At 39.0% G+C, this 16,569-nt stretch overlaps 1 protein-coding gene across 1 annotated transcript; it reads left to right on the top strand.

Annotated features, from left to right (window-relative positions):
• Nucleotides 1–2,974: 2,974 nt before the first annotated feature.
• On the top strand, nucleotides 2,975–15,881 carry LOC130111144 (excitatory amino acid transporter 2-like). The gene is made up of 10 exons (XM_056278193.1): nucleotides 2,975–3,135; nucleotides 3,240–3,392; nucleotides 5,226–5,476; nucleotides 6,174–6,282; nucleotides 6,887–7,013; nucleotides 9,975–10,208; nucleotides 11,051–11,245; nucleotides 11,644–11,778; nucleotides 14,483–14,696; nucleotides 15,810–15,881. The coding sequence occupies exons 1-10, from the start codon at nucleotides 3,006–3,008 to the stop codon at nucleotides 15,879–15,881; spliced, it is 1,620 nt and encodes a 539-aa protein (XP_056134168.1). The 5' UTR covers nucleotides 2,975–3,005.
• The last annotated feature ends 688 nt before the right edge of the window (nucleotides 15,882–16,569 follow it).

The raw sequence follows: 16,569 nt of genomic DNA, 5'->3' as shown, positions 1-16,569 counted from the left end.
AAACAGATCGTTCCTTTTTTTTTTTGGATCCCCCCCCTCCCCTTTTCTCTCCAATTGCATCCAGCCAATGGCTTCTATGCATAACTGTAGACCACTCACTTCTGGTTTCTACTGCAGCGGTCATACCAGTTTCCTGTTTGTTGGCGTGTGCTATTGACAATGCCATATTTTCCGCGATGCCTGCAAGATTTACCATGGATAAATATCAACGACATTTATGAGGATGGGGATACTCATCCTCAAAATTGTGGAGGTAACTTGATATGTACAACTTGAAACTTTTCACTTGTTTGCTGGTAGGTGCAGGTGAATGTTTTTCGACAATTCTGTGCATATCGTTGACATTTGTCCATGGTAAATCTTGCAGGCATCGTGAAAAATATGCCATTGTCAATAGCACACACCAACAAACAGGAAACTGGTATGACTGGTGCTGTAGAAACCGGAAGTCAGTGGACTACAGTTATGCACAGAGTCCATTACCCCACTCTTCTGAGCTGTCTCGGTCACTGCTCCACCCCCTCTGCCGATCCGGGGAGGGCTGCAGACTACCACATACCTCCTCCAATACATGCGAAGTTGCCAGCCGCTTCTTTTCACCTGACAGTGAGGAGTTTCCCCAGGGGGACGTAGCATGTGGGAGGATCACGCTACTCCCCCCAGTTCCCCCCCCCCCGACATGTGCCCTGTCCAACCAGAGATGGCGCTAGTGCAGCGACCAGGGCGACATACCCACATCCGGCTTCCCACCCGCAGACACGGCCAATGTGTCTGTAGAGACGCCCGACCAAGCCGGAGGTAACACGGGGATTCTAACCAGATATCCCCATGTTGGTAGGCAATGGAATAGACTGCTACGTAGCCCGGATGGAACAGATCATTCCTAATTGTGTTTGATTGTTGTTTTTGTTGTCCATGGCACCCAGTATAAAGTATGAGAATGTGTGAAGCATTACATTAGTAAATTGACCGAATAAAACCAAATTGTAAGCACTGGGAATGTACAATATAGGAAAGAAACAAAAACAAAAACACGCATACACACAAAATATGAACAGGAATTTGCAAACATTTAATATCTCTAGTTGTGTTTGAGAGGATATGCACTCAGGTTTTCTAAAATGTGTGTAAGTCTAGTCATCTGTTAGTGTATCTATGCATGTGTATGTCACTATATGTGTATTTGTTCAACATTTAAATCACTCAGTAACTGGTTGATCTTGATTTGCCATGTTTTATTGCTACTATTTCCCACAGTAAAGCAGCAGTAGTAATACCAGTAGTACTGGGATGAATTAGCATTTTGTGAGATGCAAAGAAACTGAATTGGCCCGTAACACAAAGTCACATCATGTGCTTATGCTATTGGAGGTTTAAATCCAGTATATTGCCTGTTTTGTATGACATCCACTCTTCCCTCTTTATGCTGTCAATCTCTGCTTCACATTTACTCTCCAAAACTAGGGGAGTGCACTCAGTAGCGTGCAGATCTCTGCCAGGCGTACCAATCTTCCCTTCTCCAGTGCTTGGACTTGGCGACAAACCTTTTTTTTTCTTTTCACCTAGGACAGAAAAACCAGTGTTTCTCCTGCCATTATAAGACTTTTGCGCTGTGCCCGAGTCGATTGAATGGGTAATATGGGAACAAAAAGTTGTTAACATGTAGTGCTCAAGCTATAGAAAAAGCTACCTAATAAAAACATTTTGCCTGTCAGTCTGTGGATGTGCAGCCTCCTTGGCAGACCGTCACACGAACGCAACCAAGTCTGACATGAAATGACAGAGATCAGACTATCATAATTTCAAAGCCCTTATTAAAAGATGTCAAATGTGTTTAACCATCACGCTTTTCATGATATTAAATGAATGAAGGCAAATGGCTGCCCCTGCTGATTGACTTTCATTCATAAAACATCCATCCATTCCATCCATTATCCGAACCACTTATCCTGCTCTCAGGGTCGCAGGAATGCTGAAGCCTATCCCAGCAGTCATTGGGCGGCAGGCGGGGAGACACTCTGGACAGGCCACAATGCCATCACACACACACACCTAGAGACAATTTAGTATGGCCGATTCACCTGACCTACATGTCTTTGGACTGTGGGAGGAAACTGGAGCCCCTGGAGGAAACCCACACATGCACGGGGGGGGGGGGGGGGGCGTGCAAACGCCACACAAAGGACAACCCGGGACAACCCCCAAGGTTGGACTACCCCGAGGCTCGAACCCAGGACCTTCCTGCTGTGAGGCGACCGTGCTAACCACTGCGCCACCGTGCCGCTATTCATAAAACAATGGAAAGAAAACATAGCTCAGCCATGGGACATATTTTATTGTAGCTACTGATTTCCAGCTGTGACTGTGATTAATCCTACTCTTGAAACTGTATTTTTATAGTGAAGTTTTAAAATTGGAGACACTTCTGCGTGATGGCAAGGTGAATAAGATGAATTATTTTTGGTTCATCCAGTGTTCCTCCAGCTTCCTGTGCTGAGATCAGCAGTGAATGATTTTCTGGCTTGTGAAATATGATTGACTTCTTACTCACCCATACCTAAATACATAATGTTTTGGGTTTGACACTGTCACTGCCCAATCTGACTCACCTGTAGATGTGAGTTATGCATGTGCACAGTTGACTTAGAGGGAAAAGGTTGTAGGGCTACTTCTCATCGACATGTCAATTTCAAGAGAATTCACCCACACCTGTTTTTGTTCACTTCAAGTTTATTTTCATATGCATTGAAAAAATACACAGTGCATTCCAATGTGTTGTCATTGCAGTTTTCCCAACTTTAAGCTAATTTCCAAAGAAATTATTATTATTCAGTAGACCTGCATGTTTATTCACTCAAATATTGATTGCTTTCCACTAGTGTTAATGGCTTAACACTACCTTTTGGAATGCAGGAGAAACGGAATCAAAATTTATCTTCAAATTAACACTCCTTGTCAAATGATGACCCTTGTATTGTCTGTCCCCCTGCTTTAGTGCCAACAAAATGCAGAAGCAAGTGGAAGTCAGGATGCATGAAAGCCATTTGGAGCCAATAGTTGACGCACCCGAGCCTCCATGTTGGGGAATATGTGATAAAATTATGAAGAACATGGTTCTGACGCTCACCATACTTGGTAAGCAGAAGTGACTCCATTTCTGTAAACTGCTGCAGTTAAAAAAATAAAATAAAAAAAACCTACAAAAAAACCCTTTGTCATTTAAAATATTGTTTTCTCAGGTGTGTTCCTGGGTTCCATTGCTGGGATGCTGCTGCGACATATATCACCACTCCCCCCTGACGTTATAATGATTATCAGCTTCCCAGGAGAAATTCTTATGAGGATGCTGAAGATGCTTATTTTGCCTCTGGTTGTTTCCAGTCTGGTCACAGGTGGGTGAGACATAAAAGGGAATCCCTCCAGGAAGTCAAAATCTTTCCTACATCTGAGTTAAGCTCCTTTTAGATGAATGAATACCTATTGCTGGGCATCAAGGCACTTTACGGCTCAAATCTACCTGAATACCTGTACAACTGAGGTCACTTTAATTTTGGCTATGGGTGACGGTAACAGCATAATAGCGGAATAATTACTTTCTCCCTGTTTCCCTTTTCTTAAATGTATTCAGATATTTTCAAATCCTTCCTCAGGCATATAGATGTTATATTTCATTTCCCTGAAAAGTTAATTTTAAAAAGTAGTCTCCAGGCCAGTTCATGACTTACAAAAAAGATGAAAGATAGGACTATGAAATTTATTATACAAAGTTAAGCCACAATGTTTTGTGTCTGCTTGATAAGCCATTGCAGAAAACGGGGAGCGTCCCTGTTGAAATGCTTAAGTAAATATTCTATTTAGAAATGGAATATTCAACTTTCACAGCACTGGTTGTACCTGCTTTAGGGAAATGGAAAAGCATAAAGCTTCCTTCCTTCCTTCCTTTCTTTTTCTTTTCTTTTTTTTTTTTTAGATTCTATGTCAGGATCAAAATAAAATGGCCGTGAAAGAAAAATCTGTCTCCCTCCTTGTGTGCCTTTCATCCCCCAACCTAGAGAATGGTATATCATTCCCTTCATATTCGTCCTCTTCGTCATTCCCTGTCCATTCTTTTCAGCCTTTGGCAATCTGCCACACGAAGCAATGTCGAGAGCAAGCAACACTCATCAGCTGGCATATAGGAAATAGCTAAGATATGATTCTCTGGGAGCGAAACATCGAGTAGAATAAAACATAAAACTTCAATTTTCTGATAACGCTAAATGACAGACAATTTTAATTGATTAATGATAACCTCAAACTATAGATTTGTTTAAAAGCTTAATGACCCTGCACTCCTGCTTCTTCTAAATCTTCTGAATCATGTTTGTGTAATTTGGTCAGGTACCTGGTTAGTAAATCAGGACCTTAAAGAGAGACTGACATGTCTTTTCTGAACACATGTTTTAACATTGGGAGTTTGAATCATAACCGAAAGTATGTGCGGTTTTATGAATTCAAAGCTATTGGCTACTGTTTTCGTGTGGGTGGGGCTCAGTACCAATCGTCACTTGCCGTAGAAACCATGGCATGGTGGTAGGCCTACTGCACGGCAGTGCAATACAACTTGGTGAATAATATGTTCAATGATACAAATGTTAACTGTTAGATAGATAGATGATAGCTATTTAGATAAATAGATGGATAGATAGATAGATAGATAGATAGATAGATAGATAGATAGATAGATAGATAGATAGATAGATAGATAGATAGATAGATAGATAGATAGATAGATAGATAGATAGATAGATAGATAGATAGATAGATAGATAGATAGATAGATAGATAGATAGATAGATAGATAGATAGATAGCAATATGTCATAGCAAGATCAACAATAAAGTCTCAGAAAATAGCCCCAACTCGAGCCAAGTAGCTAGCAGGAGGGGGTGAAAGAACGGCTTCTCTGTGGTTTTATAGCATCTCGCTATGGACACACCCTATATGCAAACTGACTGGTGTCTACGTATGCACCGGCACAATTTGTCATTGGACACCATCTACAGCCAATCACAGATCTCTCTGGAGCGGCCGCAGACGTGCTGTTTTGGCCACTGAATTTCTCCGTGGTCACATTCCAACTCAGAACATAACAATTTTCAGATTTTGATGTCAGTATCACTTAAAAATTTGAAATGTATTTGACTACAATGTTTCATTGACAACAACATTTACCACACCAACAGGACTTGCTGGTTTGGATGCCAAGTCCAGTGGTCGGTTAGGCACCAGGGCCATGGTTTACTACATGTCCACAACAGTGATAGCTGCTATTTTGGGGGTGATCCTGGTGCTGCTTATCCATCCAGGGAACCCAAAACTGAGAGCAAATCTTGGACACGGCAAGAAGAATGATGAGGTTTCCAGTATTGATGCTTTCTTTGATCTCATTCGAAATCTCGTTCCTGAGAACTTGGTGCAGGCCTGCTTCCAACAGGTGGGTGTCTTCTAGAACAGTGGTTCTCAACCTTTTTGGGGTCCTGGACCCCCTGCGTATTTTTGATCTACCCTGAGGACCCCTCCACCTGATCTTGGGGGAGGGGGGTTGCAATTTGATAGAAACAGTAGAAACTGCATTTTAAATTGCATTATAGCATTTATTCACTCTTTGGGGCAAAAATAAGAGCTTTCAGTTGTAACTTAGATATAGTTAAAAAAACAGAATTCTTATGCAATAACTTTCAGATATATGTAACAAAACAGAATATGTATTCAGTAACTTTCAGATATATGTAACAACAGAATTTTTATGCAGTAACTTTTAACAATGCAAACGGGAGTGAGATCTCTTATTAAAATACAATAAATTACACTTGTGAAACAGATGTAATTAGAGAAAAAGTCCTGTTATCCTTTATAGTTTAGGTAGATAAAGGTCTCAGTCACATTTGAGTAAAATAATCCTATTTCTATAAATGTCATAGGATCTTTTTTTTAAAGATATTTTATTTTCACGGACCCCTTGCAATTACACCACGGACCACTAGGGGTCCGCGGACCCCCGGTTGAGAAACACTGTTCTAGAATATGAGATTCGAGATCATGAGCTTCTTGTCTGTGCTTCTAGGATATGCGTGATGTTCATCGTTAGCCATAACGTTTCATCTGATTTTGAAATTTTCCCTCATTTCCAGATCCAAACCGTATCAAATAAAGTGCCAGTGCCTACTAACAGGACCAAAGCACCACCACAGTTCACGGTCAAGCGGTCGCTTCAGTTCAAGAGTGGAATGAATGTCCTCGGTTAGTGAAAAGAAAAGAAAGCAGTTTTTGGTTTTCTTTTCAATAATAACATAGATGCATTGAAAATTGCACATATTAGTCCCTTATACTATTTTGTAGCTCTTGCTTAACAGTAAGTTTTTTTATGTATTTAGATGCACTTCAACAAGTCCACAATAAAGTAGGCTAGTGCATTTGATAGAATATTAATTCAAATATGTAAGTAAGCATAATGTTTATTGTATGAGTGCTGGACTTTGCAGCTCTTTTCAAAACTCTCCTGCAACTTGGACCCTTGGCAATTCCTTTGCTGTAGATGTTTACATAGCCATCTCAGCTTTTTAAAATGGTTTAGACACATATCATACATAATGCTTGAAGAACAACATAACCAGATAATCTGCACTTTTAAATAACTGATAGATTTGAATGTTTAAAACCTGTATAGGGTAAAGGGCAAAGTTATAATTTATTTTCTAAGACTCTCAGCTATTTGCCACTAAATATTTTATGTTCTAACATTTGGAAAACTTATCAGTCAGGCTAAGAATTAAATTATATGACAAATTGCTAAAACATCTAATTACTGGTTTCTTGTTTCATACTGTGTGCTCTTTATTTGCAGGTTTGATTGGGTTTTTTGTTGCTTTTGGAATCATCATGGGGAAAATGGGAGAGAAGGCCAAACTGATGTTGGAGTTTTTTAATGTATTGAATGAGATTGTTATGAGGCTGGTCAGCGCAATCATGTGGTAAGTTTTGTTAGACACCCCTAATTGTTTTACACTTCCTCCTTTCTGTAATGGTATCCATGCAGAATATTATGTATGCTAATCAGGAAAACTACTCTTCCTCAAAGTGATGATATTATATACATTGAAAGTAGGAAAAAAATGCCGCACACTCTGGCTCCATATGCATTTCTCTTTTATATTTCTCTTTTATTTAAGATTATGTTTAAAAAACAAACAAACAAACAAACAAAAAATTGTTTAAAGCGGTACAACGATGTGGAGGAGGTTTTGCGCCTCTCATGACCGTGACACCCATGGTAGATACTGTTATTGTCGTTTCTTGGAAATCATTGTTATTGCGTTCTTTCTTTTTGTTTTTGTTGTTTTGTTGTTTTTTATTGCTTTTATTATTTTTTATTGAGTCGTTGTGAGATAGTTATTGAGAATGACATACTCTAAAAACTAAGCTTATTGTTTAGGTTTATTAAATGAGCATTAGCAAGGGGCAAGAAATTATAAGTTGTAACTTCCTCCTGCTCCATTTTTTTTTGGATTTCCCCCCTTTTTCTCCCCAAATGTACTTGGCCAATTACCCCACTCTTCCGAGCCGGCCCGGTCGCTGCTCCACCCCCTCTGCTGATCCGGGGAGGGCTGCAGACTACCACATGCCTCCTCCAATACATGTGGAGTCACCAGCCGCTTCTTTCACCTGACGGTGAGGAGTTTTACCAGGGGGACGTAGCACGTGGGAGGATCATGCTAAACCCCCCTCTAAACCCCTAGAACTCAGTCTTTTAAGACTGTTGCTCATGAAGCCCTTGAGAATCTATTACAGAAAGGTGAAATTTCTAGAAAAGAATATGACTTTATAAAAGTTGAACACCATATCGTTCCTATTTATTATACACTACCAAAAATACATAAAAGTCTTGAACATCCTAGAGGCCTGTCCATTGTTGCCAGTATTGGCTCGCTTACTTCTAGTTTGTCTAACTTTGTGGATTATCTTATCAGACCATTAGCCGAGAAACTTTTATCTTTGACACAGGACACATAGTAAAAATTATAGAATCCACTAACACTTTCTTAGATGAGGAGGAAATTCATTCAGTGTATTATTTATGTGAATGCTTGTCCGCGGTGGCGTAGCGGTCTAAGCATCGGCTTGGTGTCGATGCAGTTGCCCACTGGGGATTGGGGTTCGCGCCCCGGTCTCGTCAGATCCGACTATGGCCGGACTCGATGAAGCAGCAATCATTGGCAACGCTGTCTTCGGGGGGGGGGGGGGCGGAGTCGGCTTGTGTTCGTCATGTGAATGCGTCTCTGTGTGTGTCGGAAAAACAGTGGTTCGGCTTGGATTCGCCTTGTCACGAAAGTGGGGAGGCGTCTCCTTCGAGACTGCCGGCCGGAGAGATGCAGTTGGCGAACGCATGCAATACGAGGGTGGGTGTTTGAATTAAAATAGGGATCAATTGGCCACTAAATTGGGAGAAAAAAGGGAAAAATCAGAAATAAATTTAAGAAATTTTTTTTTTATGTGAATGCTTTGTATACATCCATACCACATGATGGAGGTATTGAGGCCCTGGAATACCTCTTTTCAAAACACAATTCTATCAGAAGTCCCTCAAAGAACTGCCTTTTGAAATTGGCAAAGTGGATTTTAAAACACAACTATTGTATATTCCAAGGTACCTTTTATATTCAGAAACATGGAGTACATATGGGTAGTTCCTTTTCACCCTCATTTTCTAACTTGGAAAGGGGCTTGTTTGAAGAGAAGTTTATTTACTCTAATCATGGCTTCAAGGAGTATATACTCTTATGGAAGAGGTACTTGGACGGTGTACTTTTTTTGTTTAAAGGTTCCAAGATCCAGCTAGAGTCATTTTTTACATACCTCAACTCATGTTCTCAATTTCTGTCATTTAGCATGGATTGTGGCTATAAACGCATCAGTTGTCTAGATTTGAGTCTTGATTCGCTGAAGGACTCGTGATTGTTTTTCTCACCCTAATGGTGGAACATGAATGTCTAATCACCATCAGATTTGTGCCCAGGGTGTGGCCTACATACCATCCTGGCCTGTGTCCTACTATTAGTGTTGATTTTGAAGAAGGCCTGAGGACCAAAACATTGAAATAAGAGCACTGGCGTAACATATTTATTATGGGCCCTGGTGCAAGCAACCCTCGTAGACCGCCCCCCCTTCTCTCTCTCACTCGCTCACACACACACACCACCACCACCACCATAGGTGGGTTTAGTAAGTAATTTTAGTAATTTATTTGTAGCACCTTTCACAGATAAACGATCACAAAGTGCTTCACAGCATAAAATATAACAAATAAAATAGAAATAGCAAAGTAACAGACAAAGTTTACACAGATTAGTTATTACTGCTCTTTAAGAAAAATCCATCGAATTTCTGGAGTTTTGCTGTTCTTTCTTTTTTTTTCCTTGCTCTTTCCTCTTTTTATATCCACTTTTATGTGTGTAACTCATGCTTGCTTACTTGATTTTATTTTTCTAACGTTACTTAGGTAGGCTAGATAAATAGGTAAATGGTATTGCGCGCGCTAAACAAACTATCATCACATGCTCAAAACAGACACGTAACATTGGACTAGGACAATGCATGCAGAAATATTGACGAGCCCCCCCCTAGCGACGGGCCCTGGTGCCACTGCACTGGCTGCACCACCTATATTTACGCCAGTGAATAAGAGAGAAATTTTAAAATTGAAATGCATACGGAGCCAAACATGCAACACTTTTTTTTTCTTACTTTCAAGTCTACTTCCGGTGATCAGCACCTCACCACAACCCTTGATGTGCATTACTTTTTTATTATATATTATATACACATTTATTATTCCCTATAGTTCACATACAAATAAACAATAGTCCTGCAATCAAGTTTAAACCCGCCCCCCCATAAGAAATCTCTCAAGTCATCATGACTCTTTCTATTAACAGGTACTCACCTATTGGTATCGCCTGCCTAATCTGTGGGAAGATCATCTCAATTGCTGATTTAGAGGTGGTTGCAAGACAACTGGGGATGTATATGGTGACCGTGATAGTGGGCCTCATCATTCACGGTGGCATTTTTCTGCCACTAATATATTTTATCATAGTCAGGGACAACCCCTTCACGTTCTTCATGGGTATTTTCCAGGCTTGGGTCACAGCGCTTGGAACAGCATCCAGGTATGAGAAATTACTTATTTAGTTTTTTTTTTCATAGGGATGTTATACGCGATTATACTTGAGAGCACAATATAGCTCTTTCATTTACACTTCCCCTTCAATATGAGGCTTCTTTTTATTAACACTGTAATTCCTCCCCAGTACACAGCTATATGCTATAAACTTAATGAATGCTCTTTTCATATATATACTTTCTCTTATTTTAGGTTTAGATAACAGGAGATACTAATTTTACAAACATAACCTTTTACAGTTTCCCTCTGTGGATTGTCCTTTATTTTGTTTTGCTTTGCACATCTCCTTTACTTTATGTTCTTATAATGACAGAAGATACTATAATCATTTTTTTCCCAAGGTGAGCGCAGTTCTCTCAGGTTCCTGCTCAAAAACCGTTGTATGATCTAACAAGAAGCACTGTTAATCATTGGACAAAATGAACAAAAGAACTGCTGAGTCACAGCTGCCACTGTTTTCTGTGATTTCCCTCTGCATGTTAAATTGAACCAATATGAAAAGTTCTTTCTTTCTCATTGTAATGAAGTTCTACTTCTCAAAGACTTTAGCTTATCTGCAATAATAAACCGATAAGGCACATATTGACACATTTCATGAGGAATATTATAATTAATGTTGAACCTATTCAAGCACTGATAACGTTGGTCCCGTCAAATAAATTCTCTTCAGCCAGTCTTTGTGCATTTTCACAAGTGCTTATGATGTCTTCAAGATTTCAGTGTAGAACTGGGACCATAAAAAAAATCTAATTTGGGATTTCCTTGCATATTGTACATGAAAATTTAGAATACGCTAAATCATTTTTTTAAAATATGTTTTATTTTTAGTGCTGGTACCTTGCCTGTCACATTCCGTTGCTTAGAAGAGAACTTGGGCATCGACAAAAGAGTTACACGTTTTGTGCTCCCAGTTGGCGCCACCATCAACATGGACGGCACAGCTCTTTATGAAGCTGTGGCAGCTATCTTCATAGCTCAGATGAATGGCATTGACCTTGACTGGGGCCAGATTGTAACTGTAAGGTGAGACCTCACATTGCATGGTAAAGTTTGGCAATAAATCTATCAAACATCCCTTTCTCTCTCTCTCTCTCTCTCTCTCTCTCTCTCTCTCTCTCTCTCTCTCTCTCTCTCTCTCTCTCTCTCTCTCTCTCTCTCTCTCTCTCTCTCTGTCTGTCTATCTCATCGATGGATGGATAACAGTCTAGCTCTTGTACTCTCATATGACATAGTACTTTATATGAAGGCATTTTTTTTCCAATTATACCCATTGGTATAACCAACCAGATTGTTTGAGCTTCTTTTTTAGTGCATTAACTCTTTTTATGTTCAGTGTCCTATGTATTGATACATTTGGAAAATATGCATTTTACATTCTATGAGTAACTTCATGTTAAGGATTGTACTTGTCTCCTATTTAGTATGACAGCCACCTTGGCCAGCGTTGGAGCAGCCAGTATCCCGAGTGCTGGACTGGTTACCATGCTTCTGATTCTTACAGCGGTCGGGTTGCCCACCCAGGATATTAGCCTGCTGGTAGCAGTTGACTGGCTGCTGTGAGTTTCCCATTTACTGTCTAGTCTATTCAGAACATTACTTTGAGGTCCTAAACTAAAACAAAATTGAAAGAGCAAATCAACAAGGCCATTTGTGAAATTTTATTTTTTGAGGTATTTACTGAGTTATTTAAGTTTTGACTTGTGCCGGTGGGCAAATCACAGTGCTGATAGTGTCTTGGTGCATGCTCAATAATCAAGGTAAAAAAATCAAAGAAGGTTGAATCAGTTCATCTGGATACAACATTTATAAGATGACTGAAGATGTCACTTAGTTGAGTGATGAAACGTACGTATCTGTCAATAAATGTTGTATCCACATGAACTGATTCAACTTTCTTTGACTTGTGATAGTATTTGCAGTAACACATAAGCTCAAGCATTCTACTGCTTCTAGAGTTTTACTTTGTAAGGAAACGAAACCCATAAACATTGTTTGATTTATTTATTTTTGATATATGGAGTTTCTTCCACTAAAACAAATTTAGTTCCACCATAGGTGGCTTGTTTCTATGCAACCAAGTAACATGGTCACATTCTAAAGAATCTAAACAATTAAAATTGAAACAAATATGGCCAGCATTTATTAAATTAGCTTATTAACTAGTAACACTTATAAATAACAGCACTGACAAAATAAATAACAGCACAATAAACATAAACTCAATGAGAGCATTGGTAACCACTTATCTAGCTTGCAATGTTTTAGGTATATAATTTCTTTTAGGTATTTATTAATATGTAAACTGGCGCCATCCATTGTGCAGTGAGAGGAGATGTGTGCTGATGTGTGTTAGCATCAGGTAAGCTTGCTGGTGGTGCATCTCTGTGTTTTGAGCTGGGCTGTCTGGATTTTTAATGAACATTTTGAAACATATCCACGGCTGACAGCCGTTGAAATCAGCAGTCGATGAAAGCGGCTGTTAGGGGGAGAATAGTTAAGGGATAAGTAAGGTCAGTGGACTGCGATCAAGTGAGCCGTCATTTACGAAAGCCTGGTCAAACCAGCCGCTCGTCTGATTTTGTTGCGCATCTACTGGCGGTGTTACGGTAGGGGTGCTTGGAGCGGACAAAAAGGGCGAGGAAAGTCCGTATTTCAGCAATTTCAGCAAATAAAATAAAATAAATGAATATAATCATAACAATAATAATAATAATTATAATAATAAATGGATTTATGTAGTGGAAGACCCTGGCTATGTTCATTGCAAGTTTCATGTGATCTTATTGTACAGTTTTTGAGAAACTTAAAACTAAAATAAGCTCAAATTATATTATACTGTGGTGATACACAGTTGAGGGTAGCTTCACCAGGGGCTGCTGCTCTTAAGGCAGACGTTCAGCGTGTTGACGTAGCACTGCTTAGAGTTTCCGGGGTGGAGCCATGTTTGAAGCAGCCTAGCGGTTAGCTGGTTGGCACGAGAGATTGTGCTGTATCGGTGTCGTTTTGTGTGGCGAGTAAACGGAATTGACTCGACTCTACTCGATCTCCGTCTCCTCATTCCTTCACTCCCACAATACTACATTAATAATGTCCACATATTTGAACTGTATCAAAAAAATCCTTAATAGTTGACAGAACTTTCAATTGATTCATGGAGTGGACGACCCTGCCTATGTCCATCACAAGTTTCATGTAATTTTACTGTACAGTTTTTGAGAAATTAAAGACAACATAAACTCAAATTACATTATAATACATTGATAATCTTGTCACATTTAAACTGTAATAAAACAAATTCCTACTGGCAGCAGCTCTTTACTAGAAAGAACCAACTTGTAATCTTGACAAAATTGGATTAGGTGTTGACCAAATAATTGTTAGCTGAGATATCAGCATTCATGTATATGCACTTACTCTAATAAATGCACTAATAGAAGCGAGCCTAATAAGATATTCATCCTCATTTTAGTAATATTCATAAGGAGTGTAAACATTTAAAATTATAAAGACATTCTTATTATGTACAGCTTGGATTGCTATGCACCAGTCCACCTCCAATCTAGTCATAGTGATCACTGGATCATATTTCTTGTGCAAGAGAATGCCCCCCCCCCCCCCAGGTATTCTGCCCCGCACTATCCCCATGGTAGGTACTGGCCGCTGCATACCGGGAACACCCCACAAGACCTGCAGTTTTGGAGATGCTCTGACCCAGTCGTCTAGCCATCACAATTTGGCCCCAGTCAAAGTCACTTAGATCCTTATGCTTGCCCATATCCTGCTTCCAACACATCGACTGTTAACTTACTGCCTAATATATCCCACCCCTTGACAGGTGCAATTGTAATGAGATATTATTCACTTACCTGTCTGTGGTTTTAATGTTTTGACTAATCAGCACACACACACACACACACACACACATATATATATGTGTGTGTGTGTGTGTGTGTGTGTGTGTGTGTGTGTACATGTATATGTAAATATACATATGTACATATGTATACACACACACACATATATATATATATATTTATACACACACACACACACACACACATATATATATACACACACACACACACACACACACACACACACACACACACACACACACACACACACACAAAGGGCAGGTTTAACAGCTTTAAGTCAAGTCCTCTCCTTCGTTCTTTGTCATTCTCAAAGTTTTCATTTAATATATTCTTTTGTATCTATCATTTACCCATCTTTTCCCTATTCTTCCCTGTCAAAATGCAGTGATCGATTCCGTACCTCTGTCAATGTGGTAGGGGACTCTTATGGAGCAGGTATTGTGTACCACCTTTCCAAAGATGAGCTTGACACCTTCGATGCCCAACAGACCCGGGCTGATGATTTTGAGATGGCAAAGACACAATCCTACTTTGAAAATAACAGCAACCAGAATGTATACGCAACACACCACAACTCAATCTTGATAGACGACTGCAAGGTACATTTCGCATTAACGGATATAGAGACTTGTATGTAGAAACTCCCCCTCAGTCGTTAATCTGTGCTTGTCTTGTATACCTTGTGTGTGTTTGTCCTTCTTTTGTGTGTGTTTTCGTATATTGACATACATGCTTACATGTTAATATACAGGTTCATAGTTACATAGTTTCAGAAAAGGTTGAAAAGGCAAAATGAATATTTTAATAATTATTTATTCACCTATTTACCAAATGAAAAAGCAGTTTTTGTGATACCATTGTAATATTAATTTTAAACAAATTCAAATTATTTATTTTTGTTTACAATCTTATTTACTTTTCCTCTGAGAACACCTTTGAGAGAGCTGTTGACATGAATCTTTTATCCACTTTGCTAAGCTGTTTATACATTTCTAAGCGTCAACTTTTGTCTTTGTATTAGATCATATTTTGATTTGTAATTTGCTTTGGCATGTCTTAATTCATTTTCTCAATTTTTTTTATCATTATTTCTTAATTGGACATGTATTTGTGGCAGCCCTGACCAAATTACATTTTTGGGTTTTTGGTCAACATTTTCTAAATTACTTTTATTTCTAGTGGTATGCATAAAGACTGCTGTTTCACCATGTCTAATCCAAACTGACGCATCCATTCCTGAAATGCCTATTTAAAGTTCTGTTTTTCTATCTATAACTTAGGTTGTTATCCAAACAGATGAAATCAAGAAATATCAATGATGTAATTTTTAGAATATTATATTTGATTTTAAGTATATGGTTTTTAGTATATTCCATTACCTCATTGGAGCAAACCTATGGTAATTCGGTTGGGCAGAGGATCCATAAAATGCATGGCCAATTTAAAAATTCTCACATTTGTGTGATTTTCTACTGTCACTGGCAAAACCACGTCACAGTCACATGAAACCAAATCAAAGAATCAGCATATCACTTTCACAGAGTAATACTTGTATATATTTTGGGGAAGCAGCATTGGAATTCCATCCTGTAAATTCATATTCAAGTTCAATGGCCTGATTAACGTCAAAGCACTGGTTTCTCTGCCCCAGCCTTGATGGTTTGCATGGTGCCTTGGCCCTATAGTTAGATCTCCTTGATAATTGCTTACAGGTTACCATGGGCAGAAATGGCAAGACATCAGATTTCTCTCTTGTTGAGGAGGAACCTTGGAAATGCGAGTAAAGCAGATCCCAGATGCTGCTGCGCCTTACCCTGAGTTCCACCAGCTTTTCCTTTCTGCCGACAAAACAAAACAAAACAAAACATAGGAACAATCTAACAAACAATTATAGTAATTAAATCAAAGTTACCAGAGCAAACTATTTGCTCTGTGAAACCAAACTCTGGTTGAACAGTGTTATCGTCCTTGTTACCCAGATTGTAGACATTGGTTGAACAACTGATGATTCACCAGCTTTTACTAGATTTGGCACTTGCTCTGGTTATATTCAAGCTAACTGTCATTTAATGGTGCATTTCAAGCACATTGTACGAGAGCGGGAAAAAAAACATACATTTGACAACGTTCAGGGCCTTACTTGGTGCTGCCGCATGCTCTCCGATATGTAAAGAAAGAAATATTTCTATATTTTGCATCATCCTTTGTCTTGTATTGATTTTTTTTTTCTGTTTCTAAAGGCAGAGTTGATTGTGTCTATATTCATGGGACTATGGCCTTGCACATTAAATACAATAACCACAAAGATTTAGTTTGAAATTTGATATAAATTGTCCTAGATTAATTGTCAGATAATGACTTTCTAATGGGTCAGAATTTTTAAAAAAAAATTGTTTCACAGACTTTTGTTGATGTTTTTTTTTTTTTGGAATGGTTGTCACTATTCAGTTTCATGTATTCCCATGATTTCTG

Source organism: Lampris incognitus, chromosome 4 (genome assembly GCF_029633865.1).
Source record: "Lampris incognitus isolate fLamInc1 chromosome 4, fLamInc1.hap2, whole genome shotgun sequence".
Lineage (NCBI taxonomy): Eukaryota > Metazoa > Chordata > Actinopteri > Lampriformes > Lampridae > Lampris > Lampris incognitus.
This window is presented reverse-complemented; position numbering and strand designations above follow the sequence as displayed.